This window comes from Sceloporus undulatus, chromosome 1 (assembly GCF_019175285.1).
Source record: "Sceloporus undulatus isolate JIND9_A2432 ecotype Alabama chromosome 1, SceUnd_v1.1, whole genome shotgun sequence".
Classification (NCBI taxonomy): Eukaryota; Metazoa; Chordata; class Lepidosauria; order Squamata; family Phrynosomatidae; genus Sceloporus; species Sceloporus undulatus.
This window is the reverse complement of record NC_056522.1, coordinates 109286371-109309373: the sequence shown is the minus strand read 5'-3', so window position 1 is coordinate 109309373 and position 23003 is coordinate 109286371. Positions and strand designations below refer to the sequence as shown.

The 23003-nt window shown below is 38.4% G+C and overlaps 1 protein-coding gene across 1 annotated transcript in view; it reads right to left on the bottom strand.

The window, feature by feature from the left end:
• The window catches only part of REV3L (REV3 like, DNA directed polymerase zeta catalytic subunit), a 106825-nt gene that overhangs the window by 59405 nt on the left and 24417 nt on the right, over nucleotides 1-23003 (bottom strand). Inside the window, exons 4-11 of the mRNA XM_042448070.1 lie at nucleotides 22790-22950; nucleotides 18607-18703; nucleotides 17895-17989; nucleotides 14391-14495; nucleotides 6399-6483; nucleotides 6170-6318; nucleotides 3787-3912; nucleotides 1495-1732 (exon numbers count right to left, since the gene is read on the bottom strand). Of these exons, the coding sequence (XP_042304004.1) occupies nucleotides 1495-1732; nucleotides 3787-3912; nucleotides 6170-6318; nucleotides 6399-6483; nucleotides 14391-14495; nucleotides 17895-17989; nucleotides 18607-18703; nucleotides 22790-22950 (1056 nt within the window). The remainder of the gene's footprint in view (nucleotides 1-1494; nucleotides 1733-3786; nucleotides 3913-6169; nucleotides 6319-6398; nucleotides 6484-14390; nucleotides 14496-17894; nucleotides 17990-18606; nucleotides 18704-22789; nucleotides 22951-23003) is intronic.

Genomic DNA, 23003 nt, shown 5'->3' with positions numbered 1-23003 from the left:
AGGCCAGGCCTGGAAGACAAAGAGCCCTCCTCCAACCACCATCTTGAAGGGGAGAGAGGCCTGGCCTGGAAGATAAAGAGCCCTCCTCCAACCACCATCTTGAGGGGGAGAGAGGCCAGGCCTGGAAGACAAAGAGCCCTCCTCCAACCACCATCTTGAGGGGGAGAGAGGCCAGGCCTGGAAGACAAAGAGCCCTCCTCCAACCACCATCTTGAGGGGGAGAGAGGCCTTGCAATTTTTTGTATTGTTTTGCAATTTTACTGTACACCGCTATGATCATTTCGGAATAGCGGTCTATAAATATAATATTATTATTATTATTATTATTATTATTACTCTATGAATCTTTTTGTATTTAATTACAGTACACTTAATCCTATTTCACTTAATCCTGGCTAGCCCCTGGTTCTCCTTCCCTCCTGAGATAGGGGAGTGGGAACTGGTAATAGGTAAGGTGGTGTCTTGGTGAGTCCTAGTGTTCCACACGCTTTTTAGAAGGAGCTCACCTTATGTAGGTTAGGTTGAGAAATAATGGAGGTCCAAACTTAGTGATTAAATCTTTCAGTTTAATTACTTTATCATAGTGCTTCTTATGTTTCGCTAGTTTGTACAATTCCTTCTCTTCTGTGTGCAGATTTTCATCCTTATCTTCTATGGTTTGTTGTAACATGAGAATCAGAGCTAAGATCAAATCAAAGCAAATTATCGCCCAAAATACATGGGCCAAATAAGGTGGTTTCTGGATGCTTTGGCATTTACATGACACATGCCCCCAAAGTGCTCAGAAGCCACTCCAAGGCTGCACTAAGTAGGGGAAAGCTGGCCCAAAAAGAAGCAGATATAATCCGCTCCTGTCAGCATCCACTTGGGACTGTGGCGGTGGCCCACTTTGGCAGCGAGCCATGCAGTTGCTGTGGTTCCAGCCCAACTGTGGCTGGAACAGTCTCTGGTCACTCCTTCCAGACCATGTGCTTCAAACCTATGTCTAATCTAATCTAATCAAATCAAAGCAAACTATGTCTTAACCACAGTTTGAAAACTTACTTCAAAACATGGACAATCCAGATATCATGGCAATCCAGGTAAGAAAGAGGCCTTTCATTAAGCAAAACCATACCAAGCTTTTTAAAAACATAAAATAAAGCTGCTACATAAAAAATGCATCTAAACACATTACTGACATTGTTTATAAATAAAATGTACCATTTGGCAAAATATGCCCCTATAGAAATACATAATAATTCTGGAATGTGAGGATAACAAATACAATTCCATTCAGAATCAAATAGCCACATCCTTCAGTTCTTTTAATTTTCTTACTTGTTGGAGCATCCAGGTTTGCACTACCAGTCACATTTTTTATTCTACAGACACCTTCTTCCATAATATTATAGACTTTGGACATTTATATGGAGCTCCTCTGGGAGTTATGGTATTTTAATACAGGATGATTAGTACCATTTTTGGATCAACAATTCTAAATACTGAATATACCTCCTCTTTCCACTGACATCAGTAGGGCTGGTGTCCCATCGCTGAGACATTAGCAAACTGAGTTCCAATTCTTCCTTTTCAATTCGTGGTTCATTTTCTTCATCATCACTGTTTTGAGGATTCTGACAGCTTCCAGAAGAAAAATGTTGTGAGAATGTACTTGGTCTTCCAATTTCATATCCATCATCCTCCAACCCAGCCAGAAGATTTATGATAGCTTGATCAACACTACTATCCACTGCAAGAAAAAACAAAACAAAAAACAATTTAGAATATCTTTTTGACTTTTAAGTTGTTTGCTTTTAAAGAGACCGTTTCACTATCTTTGTAATCCCAGGTACAATTACTTTTCTTAAATGGCTTACATGCTTTAGGTTAAAACAGCTGAACAATATTTCCTCTTTTTTCAAATTCCTCTGTCCATAGAAAATCTAATGGCTCTTATGTCTATGTCAGAAATATTCTAATATAAACCGGGTATATTTTACTCTATTATCACTAGAAAATGGATTCTCAAACTACTAATATTAAAAGATTCCTGAGTCATGGGACAGTGATAATATACTACTTATACATAACATCACTAGAAATGCTTTGCAAAGATCTATTTTTGAACAGGCTTAGATAAAATGAATGTTCTCAGTTTAGAGTAGGGGTGAGAAACTGCCACAAGGGTGAGGGGGAACACTTTTCAGGTCAGCCAAGTAGTTGAAGGCAACACTTTTTCTTTCTAAAAGTGTTTAATATATATATATATTTTGCAGGAGGCATAACCAGGACTAGTCTTATTCCAGAAAAAATATTTTTAATTTTGAAAATTTTAATTACATTTCTGGCTGTTAACAAATTAAAGTTGCCCCAAATGCCCCAAGATCACACCAATCTCGGAGAAGTGGAAACAGTAGCCGAAAAAGGTACCGAAGGTTTTAAGATCTGTTCATATAGGAGAGCCTTCAGCCTTGACTACCTAATTCTTCCATGCCCGAGGCGTAAAAGCCTTACAGTGGAAACAAGTGTTCACATTGTGTGCTTATCCTAAGCAAAGGAGGCAATGGGAACAGCCACCCTCACCAGGGATTTTAGCCCCACACTTAGTTTCCTCAATAATTGAGGAAAAAACAGCAAAATGATCCGAAAACAGTCAGTAAGTCAAAACACCAACAAGAAGACAAAAACTGAAAGTGAAGCCAAGCAATGTGGTTTCTCGATGCTGCTAACATTGGAAGAAAAGGAACTGAGGTAAATGAGTGACAATGCTAGAAGAAGTGGGTGGAGCTATGGCCAAAAATTTGCCCAGCGATTCCAGAAGTTTCTGACTATGCTCTGTGCAGGTGCAGGAATATCCAATTGTGTGATTCACAGAGACCAAGAAGAAGAAGAACTAATCCCTAAACTCATTCAGAATCATTATAATGAATTTTCTTACCAATAAAAAGTACAATTACTCTCATTATTTAAAATAAATTAAATGCTATTATTATCATTTATTTATGTTGTGCCATCACTGTACATCAGTTTACAATTGTTAATTTGACAGTTCCTTGCCCTCAGGCTTACCGTCCAAAAAGACATGGCACACAATGAAAAAGGGATGGCAGTAGGGGAGGGGATTAAGCCTAACAGAAGCTGGCTGCTGCTTTTCTCTTCTGAGGCCACAGCAGTGGCAGTTGGTATAGAGGAGAACATGACACATTAAGCCTAACAGAAGCTGGCTGCTGTTTTTCTCTTCTGAGACCACAGCAGTGGCAGTTGGTATAGAGGAGAACATGACACTGACTGAATTCAAAAAGGAGTTGAAGACCATCCTGTTCAGAGAAGTGTTCCCAGGCATTGCATAACTGTCACTTGCCATTTGATGTTTCTTTGTTGTCTGTTTTATTGAATCATTTCCTGTATTGCTATGTATTTTATATGTATTATCCTACTAGAAAGGCCCCTTCCCCACCACCACTCCCTTCTCCTTTTGTGTCGTGTCTTTTTAGATTGTAAGCCTGAGGGCAGGGAACCGTCCAATTAAAAAGATTGTATGTACAGCGCTGTGTAAATTTACAGCGCTTTATAAATAAAGGTTAATAATAATAATGACAGTAAAACAGGGTGTCAACTAAAAATATTCTCAGGAGTACTGGAGAGAATGCAAAGCAAGAAGGTGTGGGGACAGCATGTCATTCACAGTTTACCCACACTCATTTAGAGACAGTACACAGAATATTAGTGGCAAAATTACTAATAAACTGGAGCATAACTCTTTTCAGTGTAAAAAAGGTTAATGCTTTGCTAGCATATACTCACTGAGCACTGGAGTATTATTAAATTTCTGAGATGATGGTTGAAAATGCTGACTGTTTTCCATGATATTCAAAATGGCTTCTTCATTAATAAGTGCATTCTCCTCTTCATATTTGCTACTGGACTCCTCTAAAAGGAAAAGTAAGATTTCTGAAAATAAGTTGTTAACATAATTTTTTTTCTTTCATATAAACAGAACAAAATTACTGATCATATTAATATATTCAAATTGCTTAAACAAGATTTTCAGAATTTTCAGAATACATGGTTACATACACTGGATCTCTGAGAGTTTTAATACTTCATACACATTGCGATATTCAAAGAGATAGGAATTAAAGCTTTAGTTATTTTTAAGATTCATACCCTACTTTTCAGTCAAATGATCTCCAATACAGCTTCCTCCTTTTTCATTTTTTCACGCATAGCACAAACAAACATTAAACACATTAGTTGGCATCCTGCTCAGTAGTTATGAGATCATAAATTCGAGTTACGATAACAACCAAACATGACCCATCCTAAACCACATTTCCCAGAGGTTTAATCTGCAGTGCCTCAAAAATCATTCACTAGGGGTTCTGTCTGGCTGAAAAGGTAGCTCTTCAAGGGTGGCATGATCTGATGACACTACAATAGAGCTTTATCATTGCAGTTACATCTCAGTGAAGGTTCTTTGCCATTATGTTATTTAGTATTACATACAACATTGAAAAAAAAGCTTTAGACTAAATTAATGCATACTCAAATACAGTCGGCCCTCATTATACGCGGATTTGCCATGCGCAGATTTGAGCATACGTGCATGGCAAACCCAGAAGCTGTCCCCAATGGTGCCACTGGGTACAAAAGTCCCTCTCCTCCCCTCCTCTTTCCCTCCCTCCCAAATGATCCAAAAGCTTGGCCTCGTCCTCCTCCATGCCGCCGCCACTACCCTGAAAGAGCTGGGTGCAGCCTGGAGGCCTCTTGGCCTCCAAGAGCAGCACCCGGCCTTTCCTGTGGAGGTGGCAGCGGCAGTGAGAATGAGGCTTGGCCTGCCAGCATCCTCGTCTCCTCCTCCTCCGCCACCACGGGAAAGGCCGAGTGGTGCTCTTGTAGGCCAAGAGGCCTCCAGACTGCACCCGGCCCTTTTGCAGTAGCAGCAGCAGTGTGGAGGAGGAAGTCTGGCCTCGTCCTCCTTGCCACCGCTGCTGCAGAAGGGCTGGATGCAGCCTGGAGGCCTCTTGGCCTCCAAGAGCACCGCCTGGCCTTTCCCACAGTGGTGGCGGCGGAAAGGATGCCGGGAGGCGGTGGCACGGTGACTGAGAAGGTAAGCAGGGAGGGGAAGAGGGAGGGAGGGAGGGAAGATAGGTAGGTAGGTGAGAGGGAGTGAGGGAGGGAAAGAGGAGGAGAGGAGAGGGACTTTTGTCCCCAATGGCGGCACGCATCCACGCGTGCCACCATTGGGGTCAATGGGACTTGAGCATACGCGGATTTTGGCATATGCCGGGGGTCCGGAACCGATCCCCCGCATATACCAAGGGACGACTGTACTTATTTTCTACTTGAAATATCACTTAATGCAGCTACTTTCAACATGCTTCATTTTGTTTTTCCCTATACTTTTCCATCTTATTTTATTCAACAATTTGTTGAAGGCAGCTCAGATACAAATTACTACTGAATACATACTATAATAGTCATACAGTTTTATAATTTATTATAACATAAATTTAAAAAAGTCAAACAGAAATAACCCTAAAACCAGCTGGGCACTGTTGGAGCAACACCACTGTGATAAAAACTTTCTTCCCCTCCCGTGCATACTTTCTGAACCCTCCAAAATCTTCTCCTGCCCTCCATAGCAGATTTTTGGCATTCATAGGAGAGGGAGATCAATCTCCTCCTGATCCTGCTGAAGGAAGTACTTAAATGAATCACAAAATCATAGAGATGGAAGAGACCGCAAGGGCCATCCAGTCCAACCCCCTGCCATGCAGGAAATCCAAATCAAAGCATCCCATTCCATCCCTTTCCCCCACAACCTTTAGCTGAATATATTCTCTCGTTTTCACTACTTTTGCAATACACAAAACATTACGTAGTCATTAACAAGTACTTCACATTTCTCCATTCAGTAGTAATTAGTATCTGAGCTGCCTTCAACAAATTTGAATTGAACAAAGAATGTTGTGAAAACATATTCTCCTCTTTTGCTTTTCTTAGTTGTTTTATGACTCAAAGGGAAAGGATAGAGAGACTAAGTATGAAAAGGAAGAGATAAATCCTTGTGTGCCCTTCTGTCTGCCTGGGTCTTTCAATTCATTCAAAATCATTCTAATTAAGAACTGGTCATGTACAGGGAATGGTATTTGGTATAATAATAATAAACTGTACTAATACTAACCTTTGTTAGGCTCTGTATCTCTGTGTACTTCAACCATGTTTGCTGGTGAACAAGAAACAACTACCGGAGAATGAAGGTCCGAATGTAGCGTCAACTCAGTAGAGCACTCCTGTAATCCATCACTGTAGTCCACTGATCCAGATAATGTCCTAATTAATAAAATAAATCCCTTTAAAATGACCATATAGTTCATAAATGAGACAATATTAATAGCTAAATAACTGCTTACACTGAGAGATCACTTTGCTTGAGAATTTCTTTCAGCCTCTTCTGAAAGATTTTTTCACTTTCTGTTGTGATCACACATCCACGATCTTTAGTTACCAAAAAAGAACAAATGAAAAAAAAGTTATATAGAATACAAAGAGATAACTGAAAGAATTCACAAATAAGGGATTTTTAAAATTCTTAAACAATATTCAGTGCATATCCTCCAAAACTTTTACAAAGAATAGAACCCATAATGGGATGCAAAGTATGCTTTAAGACCAGAATGTCTCCTACTTACAGATTTTCTGTTTCCAGTTTAGCAAAAAAAACATTATATGAAAAATCTAACTCCAAATCAAGAGAAGTTTCTTTTTGCATCTTGTGTGAGACTTTGCACAAAAATCTCTTGTTAGATTGTATATAACAGATTGTTAATTTTTCTTATTCATAATTTCTTAGACTAAAATGCAACATCTGATACACTATAGTATTGTACTAGGAAATCTTTCACTAGATTTTGATCAAGACTTAACATAAAAGGAACTCATGTATCTTTTCCTTGCACTTACTATTCTTTGGATCTAAAATTAAGGTCCAAAACAGACGGGCCAAAAGAAGTGGCTTCTGGCTGCTTTGGGGACATGGCATTCAGATGACGCATACCCCCAAAGTGGCTGGAAGAAGCTCAAAGGACGCCAAAGGCAGTTGGAAGCCACCAAAAAAAAGAGCGAATTAAAAGTGGCCCGTTTGGGACCATGGCAGCGGCCTGCTTTGAGAATGGGCCATGCAGTCGCTGCGGCCCAAGGCTGTTCCTTGCCACCCATCTGCAGAGCACATAAATTTAACAAGTCTAGAATATTTGTTTACGAAATCTTCTAAGGAGCTTTCTTTTCAAATAATTAGAAGCTAAGTACAAGAATGCCGTCAAGGAAAAAGAATATGATAAGACCACAAATAATGGATAAACCCCAAAGTGACACACAAAATTCACCTAATAAACAAATGGAGATAAATAAAATAATCCTGCAAGAGCTGCGGGAATTTAAGAAATCTTTTAAAATTGAGATAAAAGAGGAACTTAAAAAAAAAAAAACGGAAATGAAATCCAACAAGATATGCATAAAGAAATGTAAGTGCTGGTAGGGAAAATTGATAGGATTAATAAACAAGTACCAGTAGTGAAAACCGAAGTTGAGGAAGTAGCTTCAAAAACAAGAATACTGGAAAGGAAGACAGAAACCCTTGAAGTAAAACTGAGACAAAGTGAACAAACAATTCTCTTGCAAGAAAGTAGATTAAGGGAGAAAGGTATTAAGTTTAGAGGAGTACCAGAAGAAGCGGATGAAAATCTTTCTGAAAAAATAATAATAATTAATAATTTGTTTTATTTATATACCGCTATTCCAAAGATCATAGCAATGAACAGCAAGTAAGCTAATTAGCAAGTAATCTAATTTGCCCCCAACAGTCTGGGTACTCATTTTAGCGACCTCGGAAGGATGCAAGCCTGAGTCAAGCTTATTATCCTGCACCTAGCTAAATATATAGACAAAGCAGAAGACTACCTGGATTCACAGGCAAAGAAAATATTTAGAATAAAGAGATAAGAAATTTCCAAGGGACATTTTGATTAGCTTCATGAATATAAGAATAAAAGAGGAACTGGTACACCAAAATTACAAAGAGAAATTAGTGATAGAAGATAATACAATTGAAATCTTTAAAGATCTACCACCACAAACGTTAAAGAGAAGGCAAGACTATAGATTTTTGACTAACATATTGCAAGAGAGTTATTAATTATAGATAGGATAAAACAGAAGGCATTATTGTAACTTACAAACAGAAGAGATACCTAATAAATACATTAGAAAAGGCAAGAGATTTTTACAGTAAGATAAACCCAGAAGGAATATCAGAACAAAGAGAATTTTATAGAAGATTCAATCCAAATAAGCAAGGAGAGAATAACAAAGAGGACAAAAGGAAGAGAGAAAGTAAATAAACATAAAGAACAAAGATATACCTTCCGAAGAGAAGAAAAAAGGAAGACAGACGACAGTCTGACAAGAGAAAGGAGGTGTAGCAATTAAGCAAATAGTAGCATACAAATAAACAAAAGGGAGAGAGCTCAATTTTATTAATGTTTGCCAAAGGCCATTCGCATGATTAAAATGTAAAATCGATGACAGAAATTCAGAATTATAAAATGCTCCATCAAATAACTAACATCCAAATTTTATACATTAAACATAATAAATTCCAGACAATTAAATAAAACAACATTAAAAAGAACTTCAAAGTTTAGATAAGATCATCCGCAAATAAACAAAAGGGGAAACATTTACATATCTAAATGACGATCAAAATTGGATCATTGAATGTCAAAGGATTAAATTTAGAGAGGAAAAGAAAACAAGTATTACATCTATTAGGAAAAAATGACTTTGATATAGTTTGTATCCGAGAAACAAAAATAAGAAAAGGGGATATAAAATGTTTAAAGAACCCAAGCTTAGGAAGTGTGTTCTGTTCATGCATAAAAAAGAAAAAAAAAGGGGTGTAGCTACATTTATAAATAAGAAATAAGAAGCAAGACAAGTCTATAAAGACACTGAAGGTAGAATCTTAATAGTGGAGGTGACAATACATGGGGGAAAATAATCATTGCTAACATATACGCTCCATTAGAAAACAAAGGATCCTTTTTCTAACTTCTAAACGATAAATTGATAGATTATAATAAAAACAAAGTTATATTGGCAGGGGATTTTAATGCTGTTGTAAGGCCTTCCAGAGACAGAAAATCTGATAAAACTATAAAACATAATCAAGGGAAACTTCCAGCAAGTGGGTTTGAAATGATAAAAGATCAAGATTTTATAGATATGTGGTATAAACTGTATCTAAATTATTATTTTTTGAAGAAAATGACACTGGTGGCATGTTAATGAAAACAACATGGGACACTTGTAAGGCGGTAGTGAGATGATTCCTTATACAGAGAGCAAGTGTATTGAAAAAGATAAGACAAAAGTAACAAGAACTGTTAATAGAGGAATTGAAAAAGAATGAGGAGCAATTAAAACATCAAACACATAATAAGAAAATACTTAATAAAATCAAATTTCTACAAAAACAAATTCAAGCAGAAATTACAGAAGAATTAGCAACAGAATTGAAGAAAGCAAAACAAAGAAATTTTGAAAACGCTAATAAGATTGGCAGTTTGCTTGCCATAAAAATAAAAAAGGATAAGAAAGCAAAAATAATTGAGGAGATTAAAATTAATGGTAAAATAACAAATTATCAGGAAAGTATTAAAAATGCATTTAAAGATTACTACCAGGATTTATATAAGGAGGGGAAAGCAACACCTGATTTTATGGAAGGTTGGAAAGGGTTTTTTTTTAGATAAAAACAAAATAGAAGACAATAACAAAAGGTCAAAGGGAGATGATGAACACTCCTTTTACGCAGGAAGAGGTCTTACAAGCAGTACAGAGACTGAAAGAGGGGAAGGCTCCAGGGCCAGATGGCTACACAGCCAAATTTTACAAAACATTTAAAGAAGAATTGGCAGAACCATTATGTAAAACATTACATTTAATAGTTGATCAAGGGAAACCAACATCTTGGGATAAAGCAACGATTGTGTTAATACAAAAAGAAGGCAAAGATATGTCATTAATAAAAAATTACAGACCAATATCTTTACTTAATGTTGATTATAAAATTTATGCTTTGATTTTGGCAGATAGATTTAAGACTGTGCTAAATTCATTAATTAAAAAAGATCAAAATGGTTTCCTACTGGGAAGACAATTAAAAGACAATATTAGATCTATAATTAACATCCTGGAATACTATAATAGGAATAAGGAGAAAAAACTAGCCTTAATGTTCATCGACGCCAAAAAGGCGTTTGACAATGTCAAATGGGAATTTTTGATGGAAACCTTAAAAAGAATGGATTTAGGAGAAAGATGTATAAGTAATATAGCACAAATTAATAAACAACAATACACTCAATTAAAAATAAATGGAAGTAAAACGGAGGAATTTCAGATTAATAAAGGCACAAGACAAGGTTGCCCCCTGTCGCCGCTTCTATTCATCAACGTAACAGAGATTTTGATTAACACAGGCCCGTTACAGACCGCCCAAAAGGGGTGGTCTCGGGCCACTGCCGGTTGCAGCGCGGAGGAGTCGTAGCAGCCAAACCGTGCGACTCCTCCGTGCTGCAAAGAAGGAGCGCAAAAATCGCGCTCCTTCCAGCAACCCAGAAGAGACGCCGCAAGTGCCAAAGCGCGCACTCGCGGCGTCACTTCCGGGCCGTGATGTGCAGACGCAGAGTGTCCGCTACGTCAAAATGGCAGTGGCCGTGTGGAACAGCAGCCGCCATTTGTTACGGACTCTGTAATAGGGTAAGAGACGCCCCTTTTTCAAAATGGGACGTCCTAAGTACGTCCCTTATGGTGGTGTGTAACGCGCCACAGTAAGGAAAAATGAAATGATAAAAGGTATTAAAATAAAAGGAAGAGAAAAGAAAATGTTAGCATACACAGACAACATGGTAGCAATCTTAGAAGATCCTTCAGAGTGCTGGACCCTTAATGATGGAATTGAAAGAATTTGGTCATTATGCAGGATTTAAAATAAATAAAGATAAGACCAGTTTATTGATCAAAAATGTTAACAAGACTGAAGAAGAAAAAATAAATGACAAAACTGAATGTTGTGTAGTGAAAATAAACCTAAATAAGCCTTTCACTAAGGCCTTTGACAAGGTTCCCCATGACATTCTTGCAAACAAGCTTGTAAAATGTGGGCTAGACAAAGGAACTGTTACATGGATCTGTAATTGGTTGACCGGCCGAACCCAAAGGGTGCTCAACAATGGCTCCTTTTCATCCTGGAGAGAAGTGACCAGTGGGGTCCCACAGGGCTCTGTCCTGGGCCCAGTGCTATTCAACATCTTTATCAATGACCTGGATGACAGAATTGGGAGCATACTTATCAAATTTGCAGATGACACCAAATTAGGGGGAATAGCTAATACCCCAGAGGACAGGATCAAGATTCAAAATGACCTGAATAGACTAGAAAGCTGGGCCAAAGCTAACAAAATGAAATTCAACACGGAGAAATGTAAGGTATTGCACTTAGGGCGGAAAAATAAAATGCACAGATATAGGATGGGTGACACCTGGCTGAATGAAACTACGTGTGAAAGGGATCTAGGAGTCCAAGTAGACTACAAGTTGAACATGAGTGAACAGTGTGATGCGGCAGCTAAAAAGGCCAATGCTATTTTAGGCTGCATCAATAGAAGTATAGTGTCTAGATCAAGAGAAGTAATAGTGCCACTGTATTCTGCTCTGGTCAGGCCCCACCTAGAATATTGTGTCCAGTTCTGGGCACCACAATTCAGAAAGGACATTGAGAAACTGGAGCGTGTCCAAAGGAGGGCGACAAAAATGGTGAAGGGTCTGGAAACCATGCCCTATGAGGAACGACTTAGGGAGCTGGGGATGTTTAGCCTGGAGAAAAGAAGGTTAAGAGGCGATATGATAGCCCTGTTTAAATATTTGAAAGGATGTCATGTTGAAGAGGGAGCAAGCTTGTTTTCTGCTGCTCCAGAGAACAGGACCCGGAACAATGGATGCAAGCTACAGGAAAAGAGATTCCATCTGAACATTAGGAGGAACTTCCTGACAGTTAGGGCTGTTCGACAGTGGAATGCACTCCCTCGGAGGGTGATAGAGTCTCCTTCCTTGGAGGTCTTTAAACAGAGGCTGGATGGCCATCTGTCAGGGATGCTTTGATTTGGATTTCCTGCATGGCAGGGGGTTGGACTGGATGGCCCTAGTGGTCTCTTCCAACTCTACAATTCTATGATTCTATGATTCTAAATATCTCGGTATTTGGCTCACAAACAACAACTCTAACTCCTTTGAAAACAATTATAAACCCAAATGGAAAGAAATATCAAAAGACCTAATTAAATGGAATAAATTAAATCTGTTAATTTTAGGAGGAAACTCTCTCATAAAAATGTCTATCCTTCCCAAAGTCATGTTTTTGTTTAATAATTTGCCAATAGTTGTTAAGGAAGAACTGACAATGGTATGGAGAAAAGAGCTGAAAATTTTTATTTGGAAGTGGGGCAAACCAAGAATAAGGTGGAAGGTATTGAAAGATAGCAAGGGGAGAGGTGATTATGCTTTACCAAATATGAGATTATACATGTGGGCCTGTAATCTGTGTTGGATCCAGGACTGGACAAAACTAGAGGATATGAACCTATTGAATTTGGAAGGGGAGGGCCTGAAATATGGCTGGCATACATATTTATTGTATGAAGAAGAAACCCCTTATAAAGAATTTCAGGTTCATCCAATAAGAAAAGCTCTTATGTCAACTTGGAAAAAAATTAGAGGAAGATTTTATAACAAGCTTCCACTTTGGACTTCAACTCAGGAAGCTTTTTTTGGTAAAGGGAAAAATAACATGGAATGGTGGATATATAAAGACCTAATAAATATAGAGACAAATGGAAGATTAGTAATAAAACATAGAGAGGTGTTAAATAAAGGAGGGAATTTAAGTTGGTTCGAATATATGCAAATAAAAGAGAAATTTAAAGAAGATGTTAAAACTAGAGGGATAGAAACAACAATTAATGAATTAGACAACTTGTGGTGGAAGTCAGACAAAAAAAGATATCAAAATCAAGAAGGGAATTAGAAAAAGAAACAATAAAGGAAAGTATGATATGATGGGCACAGGATATCGGTCGACCAATATCATATGATGATTGGCAGAAAGCCTGGAAAAACACAAATAGTTTCAGTGCATCACAAGATCTAAAAGAAAATCATTTGAAAATGACAAACATGGTATTTTACCCCTCTAAAACTTAAAAAAATATACAAAATTCCTGATATGAAATGTTGGCGTTGCAAAGAAAATCCTGGATCTTTATATCACATGTGGTGGGTCTGCAGTAAAATCAAAAAGTTTTGGGTGAAAGTACACTTAATCATTCAAAAAATCTTCAAGACACAATTTGAAATGTTACTGGAATTTTATTTATTAAATATAACATCAGCCCTCAATAAAGATATAGAAAATAAATACTGGAGGGTATTATTGTAAGTAATAACAGCTGCAAGATTGACCATTGCTAAAAATTGGAAAAAGGATGATATACCCACCTTAGAAGAATGGACATCAAAAATACAAGAATTAAGAGAAATGGACAGGCTTACATCTCTAATCAATGACAAATCTAAAGATAGATTAAACGAGGAATAGCTCCCAATACTACAATTTTGGGGAAATGAATTTAATATTAAAAAGGATTTGCTGATATAAAGAAATGAAACATATTGCGCTATAGAATATGATTTTATTATTTGGATTTACAAATGAAGCAGCGGACATATATTTTGTATATATGTATAGGATCTAATGTAAGCTTGAAATGTATGGCTATTTTGTTTGCTGTTCTATGTTTGGTTTGTTGTTTTATGTATATGTTTTATGTTATTTGTATAAGTCAAATAATTTTTTTTTTAAAAAAAATAAAAACCATGGGATTTGAGGTCCTGTGTTTTTTGGCATACATGCGGGTGTGGTGGTGGTGGAATAGACCCCAAGCAGATATGAAGGGCTGACTGTAAGAACAAAATGACATACAGTATTATGTATAGAAATATCAGTTACAATAAGTTAATCAGAAATAATTCAATTTAAATAAAAGCCATGGAGATTTTAGGAGACCTATTATGGCAAGATTGTCTTTAGATTACACGATTTAATTAACCAAGTTAACCCCTTAACCCATTTCAAGGGACCACCTAGAGATAAGATTAGACACTTAGTAAGCAGCTTACTAAAAACTATTATAAAAGAAATATGTCTTGACTTCCTGGCTGCTTAGATAAACTTAAAGCTCTTACAAGCAATAAATAGCTATCTAGAGAAATAATGACTAGTAATATACCTTGTGAATTAGGAGGACTAATTTGTGAGGACTCTTTGTTGTCTCTACGCCGCTGTTTCTCATCTTCCCATATTGCTTGCAAACCTGGGTTACGACCAATCTGGACTGGAAAATTAAGAGATACCGCACATTTGAATAGGTATCAAGTTTCCTAAAACTAATACCACAACAACAACAACAACAAATTGTATTTCTTTCCTTCCTCTCCTCAAGACTTGAGGTGGGGTACAATATATTAAAATACAAAACACAATTAAAAAAAACATAACCCCAGTTAAAATTCAATACTATAAAATCATTAAAATACAAAAGAGTTGATATACAGATTAAAAAATCATGATTTAAAATTGACTGGATAGGCCTGCCTGAAGAGAAAACTTTTCCCAGATAATTCCTGCTGTTTACAACAATTAATTTATTTTATAGAAGTAATGGCATGTTAATATTTTATGCATTCTTTGTTTAAAGGTAGAGGAATAAATAAAATATTTACCCCTACCACTTAAACCAAAGCTACAAACCCCACAATATGGAAATATATATTCTTCTATTAAGTCATTAGAACAGGGGTAGGCAACCTATGGCCCGCAGGCCGGATGCAGCCCGGCAAGGCCTTGGGACTGGCCCCAGCCCGGTCCTGCTGCTGGTTGCCGCCGGAGCCTTTGGCCTCTCGCGTGAGGGCGTGGGGCCTTTGGCCTATCAGGAGGAAGCGGGTAAGGGGGGGGGCAAGCGGCGGGCAAGGGGGGCAATTGTCTATAGAAGCCTCAGAAACATGCATTTATATTAACGTTTTTTTTAAAAAGCAGCAAATTTTTTCGCGTGTCCTCCACTTTTAAAAAAGTGTCCTCTATTTGAAAATTTTGTACTACATTTGTCCTGGTTTATTTATTTAATTAATTTATACAAAAAATTATTATTATTTATTTTTTGGCTTCGGCCCCCCAGTTGTCTGAGGGACAGCAACCCGGCCCCCAGCTCAAAAAGGATGCCTACCCCTGCATTAGAAAATAAGAATATTCAAATGACATTGATTATAATCTGTCATTTAATAGCAATAGGGTTTTCCCCCTGCCCTACTTCTCTTCAGTTTATTATTTGAAGCCCCTTGTTATAGAACTCCCACCATTTGCAATAACTTTCTGCAGTAGTGGGACTGCTTGCTCCTTTGAGGCAAAGAGGTTATGCTGTTGGCAGTAGTGCTGCTGGTAGGGTCTTCCATGTCAGACAGGCTTTTGCTGAGGAGCCAGACTAAATGTGCCAAATAGTTACTAGGAAGCAGCAATACTGGGGGTGAAACTGGCAGAGGATCTCTCAGAGACAACAGCAATGGAACCAAAACTAATCCTTGTTACTGTATATACTCGTGTATAAGTCGACCTCACGTATAAGTCGAGAGAAGGTTTCAGGGTCAAAATCCTGGATTTTGATATGACCCGTGGATAAGTTGAGGGTAAAACTTAGGGGGCCATAAGGAAGGATGGAAAGAGGGAAATACCACTTCCGTCCCTCCATGTCCTTCTTTGGACCTCTAGGAAGCAAGTGGATTTAAATGGAGATTTGTTTCCACAGGAAGCAAAGGCTTGCAAAACAGACCAGGCAATTGCTTTTCAATGGGGAGTTTTCTCCATAGGAAGCCAAGGCTTGCAAACAGACCAGGCAAGTGCTTTTCAATGGGGAGCTTTCCCCATAGGATGCAAAGGCTTGCAAAGGAGGAAAGTTTTTTTTAATGGGGAGTTATCCTCATAGGATGCAAAGGGACCAGGCAAGTGCTTTTCATTGGGGAGTTTTCCCCATAGGATGCAAAGGCTTGCAAAGGAGGCAAGTGCTTTTAATGGGGAGTTATCCTCATAGGATGCAAAGGGACCAGGCAAGTGCTTTTCAATGGGGAGTTTTCCCCATAAGATGCAAAGGCTTGCAAAGGGACCAGGCAAGTGCTTTTCAATTAGGAGTTTTTCCCATAGGCTGCAAAGAGACCAGGGAAGGAAAGCCTTGCAAAGGGGACCAAGGAATTTTTCAGGAGTTAAACCTCTACAGATGGAGCAGCTTTCAATGATATAGCCTTTCCCCAAACAGAACAAACACTCTGAATGTCCAAGGGACATTTTTCTACTGTTAAGTAGAGAAAAGAATGAAAAGAGAAGTATAAGTACACGAAACAAGAAAAGCAAAGGAGCAAGAAGGGAAAATGAGGGGAGGGAGAAGAAATGGGAGCATGGCAAAAAAAAATGCCAATGAGGTAAGGGTTATTAGAGGCGAGAGGGTGAAGTACTCAACAGGAGAATTATCACAGTGGAGTTGTTCTGCCAGCAGAGAAAAAAAACCTGAGCTTAATGGGCTCAGACATGTGCAGTAAGAGGGGGATGGTGTGGGGTGTTCCCAACAAACTATTCAGCTCTAGAACTTTCTGTATGGAGTCTCTGAGCAGGTGCACACTTACTTGTGTGAGGCACAGAGACCACAAAGAACTATGGATCATTTTAAAAAGAAATGAGTGTGCCACAGTATTTGATTTGTCTTGATGAATAACCTGTACTCAGGACAAGAGGCTAGTGTCAGGACAGAATACAGAGAAACGGAACTGGCAAGATGGTCAGGCAAGGCTGCATTTTATATTCCTATCTGTTTAACTTGTATGCTGAATGTATCATGCTTAAAGCAGGACTAGACTTGGAGGAAGGAAGGAAGAAAATTGAATGGACATCAACAATTTAAGATATACAGATGACATCACATTACTACCAGAATACAGTTGAACATTAAGCAAACAAAAATAAAAGGAAGATTTCCTATACCTTGGCTCAAGCACTGACCAGAATGGGGACTGCAGTCAAGAAATCAGCAAAAGACTACAACTTAGAAGGGCTGCTATGAAGGAAGAGATTGTAGTATAAAAAACACATCAATCAATACTAAAGTTAGGATTGTCCATGTCATCGTATTTCCAATTTCTAAGTATGGTTGTGAAAGCTGGAGAGTGAAGAAAGCTGACAGGAAGCAAGTCAACTCATTTGAAATGTGGTGCTGCAGAAGAGTTCGAAGGAGACTGTGGACTGCAAACCAGACAAATAAACGGATCCTAAAGCAGAACAAGCCTGAACTCTCTCTAGAAACCAAGATGATGAAACCGAGACTGTCATACTTAGAACATACCACAAGAAGGAATGTCTCCCTAGTAAAGACAATAATGCTTGGTAAGGTAGAAGGCAGCAGGAAAAGAGAAAGACCACATTACAGCTGGACAGATTCAGTCAAGGAAGTAACAGAGCTTAGTCGCAAGATCTGAACAGAGTTGCTGATGATAGGGTGATCTGAAGTTCTCTCATATGTAGGATTGCCTTAAGTCAAAGTCAACTTGACAGAAGTTAACATTAACATTAAATAATTGTATTGTTTATAAGTCTGACAAGTTTTACAGAACAATGAGGGTTTGTGAGTCTAAGCTCTGTAAAGCAAAAAATGTACCAATGTTCTGAATTATTACATACATACAGAAAAAATGTTTACCTTCAATATCCAATCTATTTAAAATATCGGCAGCCACTGCATCCACTTCCAATTCACAGGTACTCTGTCGTTCAATACCATCCAGTATCAAAGAACTGCAGTTACATTAAAGAACAATTATTCAAATTACATTCTCAATTAAAAGCATTGTCTATTAAATTAAAAAATTAGGAAATATTATCATTAATTACAAGTTTAAAATCAAAATATAATGCAAACAGATTGGACTAAGTGCAACAGTATGCTGACACTGAGGTTCCCTTCTTCCTGTAGCCCACAGTACTGCTTGGAAATTAGCTCTAGAGAGTTTCTCAGATCTCTGGTGCAGGTTTTTGGGGTGAAGAGGAAAAGGGCCTAAGGGCAGAGAAGAGATTATCATTGGATGTTCTGTGCTGGATCCTGGCCTCAGGTTAACTACTTCAGATTCATAGCAATTTAGGCCATAGTTTAATGGCAGACAGAAATGCAACTGTTATCTATCTGAAAGCTAAAATGTGCACAAGTCATCATTATTTTGCATCACAATGCTATGAAGCCTGGGTATCTCACACAGCAACAATGATACAAAAAGGCAGGTAATTAGAAAGATTTGCAGATAGCAGAAATCCGGGCAACTAAAAGCCCAGACCCAATCCCACTGAATTCTATATCGGCCTCTGCTTTATATTTCATACCATGCTTTATTTATTTTTATGACTCCAAGTATGCTAACCTTGGTATTTGATTATCTTCCCATCGTTGTAGGGTCCCAGCAACAATATGTCCTGATAAATTTTCTTTAGAACATCCAATTTCTTCAAATGCATCACCTACAAACAGATCACAGCACATAAACACATAAATCCAGTTCTGAGAGCTATATTTTTTGTCATACATTTAAATTCTGCAGATCTGAAACAGAACACTGGAAGAGGCATAAAAAGGATTATCAAAAAATTTCCCACTTTCAGAGACTCTCTAGTTTATGCTTCTATTGATGTACCATGAACTAGTTCCATCTTTCATTCTCATTCTGTTCTGCAGTGGTCTTTCATTTGTTCCTAGTGATATATGTTACCCTTCACTTTTACATTGCTGCTCTCACTGAACACAACTAGGCAACTTAAACTTGTATTTGCATTTCTTCCAGATGAGAATTAACATCTGTATCAGAGAACAAGAATGAATCAAGACAGCTAAAGACAAAACCTCTCCTCCCACTGATGTAGAAAAAGTATAAATGAACATAATCAAAGAAAATGATTGGCTTATATGGGAGAAGGACTATGAGAAGTGTGAGGAAAACTATGTGGGTGCCAGAAACTATCCCTTCAGGCTTTTCCCTTCATCCCATTCAGAATCCTGGATAAGTTGGACATCACAGGCATACCTGATGAAAATATGTCATGGGTGTGGGGAGTGTTGTCTGCATATTTCATACAGAACTCCAATTTTATTTTGGGGGAGGGATGAAAAAACAATGTGCTCCTAGTTGCCCTCTACGGTTTGTGGGGAGAATTTAATCACACTTTCTGGGGCTTCTGGGCCATTTAAGAAAGCAGGAGAGGCATTTTTAAAACCAGGAAGTGGCCTATTTAATCCCATGGTGGGCTAATGTATATACATGTATTTCATAAAATTATGAAAAGTATCAATATGTTTAACCACAAAGACACAGATATCAATTTCCTAAAACACATTACCAAATATTGAAAAAGAAGACACACAGTAGTAATGGGGAAATTCACCTATCCTGATATCTACTGGCAGTCACACTCTGCCAAGAATGCAAAATCCAACAAATTCCTCACTTGCCTTCCTACCAATTTTCATTTTGCAGAATGGAGAAGAAGGAACAAGGCGATCAACTATCTTGGACTTGATTCTTCCCAATGGGGAAGAACTGATTAATGATGTGGAAGCAATGAAAATTCTCTTGGGGTTCATTATACAGAAGAAAAGGAAAGATGAATGTATTCAGGCATACAGTCTGGTCTTTATACAGCTGATTTCAATAAGTGTAAGAAAATTTTGGGTGATATACCTTAGTCAGAAATATTTAAAGAGAAAGAACTTCATGGTGGATGTGAGTTTGATAAAGGTATGGTATTGGATATCATAAACAAATCCAATGAGAAAGAACAGTGAGAGACTGATACAGACTAAGGCTAAAAATAAGTTCAAGATAGCAATAGAGGCTAAAAATAACAAAGAAATTTGTGCTATGTTGGAAGCAAGAGGAAGAATAAGGAAGTTGTGTTCCATGAAGAAAAAGACATGCTGACAAATGACAAAGAAAGATGACAACTATTTGATCTGTTTTGCTTCTGTATTCTTCCAGTAATCCAGGGGTTAGTGGGTCTTGGTGTAGAAAGGAAAAAAGCTAATGCAAATCTAGGCTGCATCAACAGAACTATAGCACGTATAACAAGGGAATTAACAGTACCATGCTACTCTGCTTCAGTGAGAGCTTATTGTTTGTTTCTTTAAATTTTAAATTCAGCATAATTCTTCAGGTCAAGAGCTGAAGAGTATCACAATCTGAACTTGTTCTATTGCTCAGAAAACCTAAGGCCTCTGAGTGGCTGTATCCAAGCTTCCCAGGAAGAAAACAATGGCAAGGAGAAGACCAATGTGGCACCACACATCAGCTAGAAATGTGTTGCAGGGAGCTTGCTTTGTTATTCCCTTCCAGAATGAACACTATCGACATTATAGAAGGAACAATCAGTGTCTGAACTTGCTTTTGTCTTCTTCGCTGTACCCCTTTTATTTTTTATCTTTTAGGTGGGATGTAGTGGTTTAGTGGTTAAGATGCCAGATCTGATGATCGGAAAGTTGGCAGTTGGAGGCCCGGGTGCTGCACGATGGGGTTAGCTCTTGTCACTAGTCCCAGCTTCTGCCAACTTAGCAGTTCAAAAGCATGCAAATGCAAGTTGATAGATAGGTACCACTTCTCAGTGGGAAGGTAACAGCGTTTGGTGCAGTTATGCTGGCCACATGACCACCAGAGCAGTCCTCAGACAACGCTGGTTCTTTGGCTTAGAAACAGAGATGAGCATCGTCCCCTACAGTCGGTTATGACTAGACATTCATGTCAAGGGACTGCCCTTACCTTTTTCCTTTATCTTTTAGGTATTATGTAACCTTGAAGAGAGAGTCTTATTATGGTGGGTGATGTAAGGGGACAGCTGCTCTTCTAAAAGAGAGCTTACATCTGGCATCCTGTCACCTATGCTGTTTAACATTTACATGAAGCTACTGGGAGAGATCATCCAGAGACATGGGGTGCGGTGTTATCAGTACACTGACGACACCCAAATATGCTTCTCTATGCCTCCGACTGCTACAGTGACTAAAGATGGTGTCTCTCCTCTGAATGCTTGCCTGGAGTTGGTAATGGCCTAGACGAGGGAAAACAAACTCAAACTGAATCCAGAAAAAATGGAGGTACTAGTGATAGGTACCCCTAGGACCGGGGAAAGAAATTTGTCAACCTGTCTTGGATGGGATCACACTTTCCCTAAAGGACAAAGTTCGCAGTTTGGGAGTACTCCTGGACTCGTCACTATAATTGTCATCTCAAGTGGATGCAACAGCCAGGAGTGCTTGGTACCAACTTCGGTTCATACGCCAACTGCACTCCTACCTGGACCGAAAGGACCTTGAAGCAGTGGTACATTCTTTGGTAATCTCTTGTCTTGATTTCTGTAATGAGCTCTACATGGGGCTACCCTTGTACCAAGTTCAGAAGCTTCAATTAGTCCAAAATATGGCAGCCAGACTGGTCACCAGTTCTTTAAGGTTTGACCATATAACAAAGTCCTGAAAGACCTTCATTGGCTACTGATTAGCTTCAGGGCGCAATACAAGGTGTCAGTTATTACCTATAAAGCCCTACATGGCTTGGCCCCGAGTTACTTATGGGAACACCTCTCCCTACATAATCCGCCCCACACTCTCAGGATATCTGGGGGAAAATCTGCTGGAATTACATTTAACTAGACTAGTTTCAACTTCTCGAAGAGCTTTTACAGCAGTGGCTCCTAAATTGTAGAACAGTCTCCCGGAAGAGATCCATCTTATTACCTCCTTGGAGGCTTTTAAGAAGGCAGTTAAGACCGATCTCTTCTGGTGAGCCTATCCAACCAATCTTCTATAAGAAATACTGTTCCATTCCTCTGTTCAGGATTAGAATACTCTATCCCACTGTCATTTTGATCAGATTGTATTGTTTTAATTGTCAAATGTTATATATTTCACTGCTGTATTTTATTGTATATTTATACTGGGTTGTAATCCCGCCTCAACCCACCTGGGAGAGGTGGGGAAATAAATAATTTTTTAAAATATTTATTATTATTTATTATTAAGGAAATTTTGTCAGTATTTTTTCCCAGCTAACAACAGGTAAAAAGGCTTGAAATAAACAAATGCTACCTGTGACACACAGTGGCATCCCCACTATCAGTGTCACCCAGTTTGGGGGTGGAGCTTCTGGGGAGCTGCTGGGGGTGGTGGTGAGAAGGCTGATGGAGGGGTTAGCCAAAAGGGCATACTCAGCCCTCTACTGTGCTGCACTGGTGCTGGCCTCCTCATGAGGAGACCAGTGCTGCCACAGTGAAGGCAAGAGGGGATCTCTTGGCCTTTCTTACCCTGCAGCATGAGGAGGCCCCAATCAGGTGTCATCCCTTTACTGGTGCAGGTCACAACCCTTGCACCCCCTAGTGATGCCACTGACTGCACAAAACATAGCATATACACATTAAGAAGAATGTATAATATGTTAATTGCTACAAAGATGGAGTGAATTATCTTCCATGCTTTATATCTAAGAAGTCTAATCTAAATGTAAGTCTAAGAAGTCTAATCTAGATTTATGTCTGAAATTGTACAAGAAGCTGGACTTAACATACCTTTTTTCTTTGCCTTTCTAAATTTGACAGCGGCCAGATTTATTAAATTCATTCCATACAAATTGTAATCAATAAAGAGCTGGAGAAGATAGGGAATATGGGCTTCATGGGGTTGGTAAATTTTATTCATTATGGCTCCACCTTGTAGAAGCTCACATACTCTATAATCAAACAGAAGTTAGAAAATTAGAAGCAAGCTTGTTGAAAATAATAA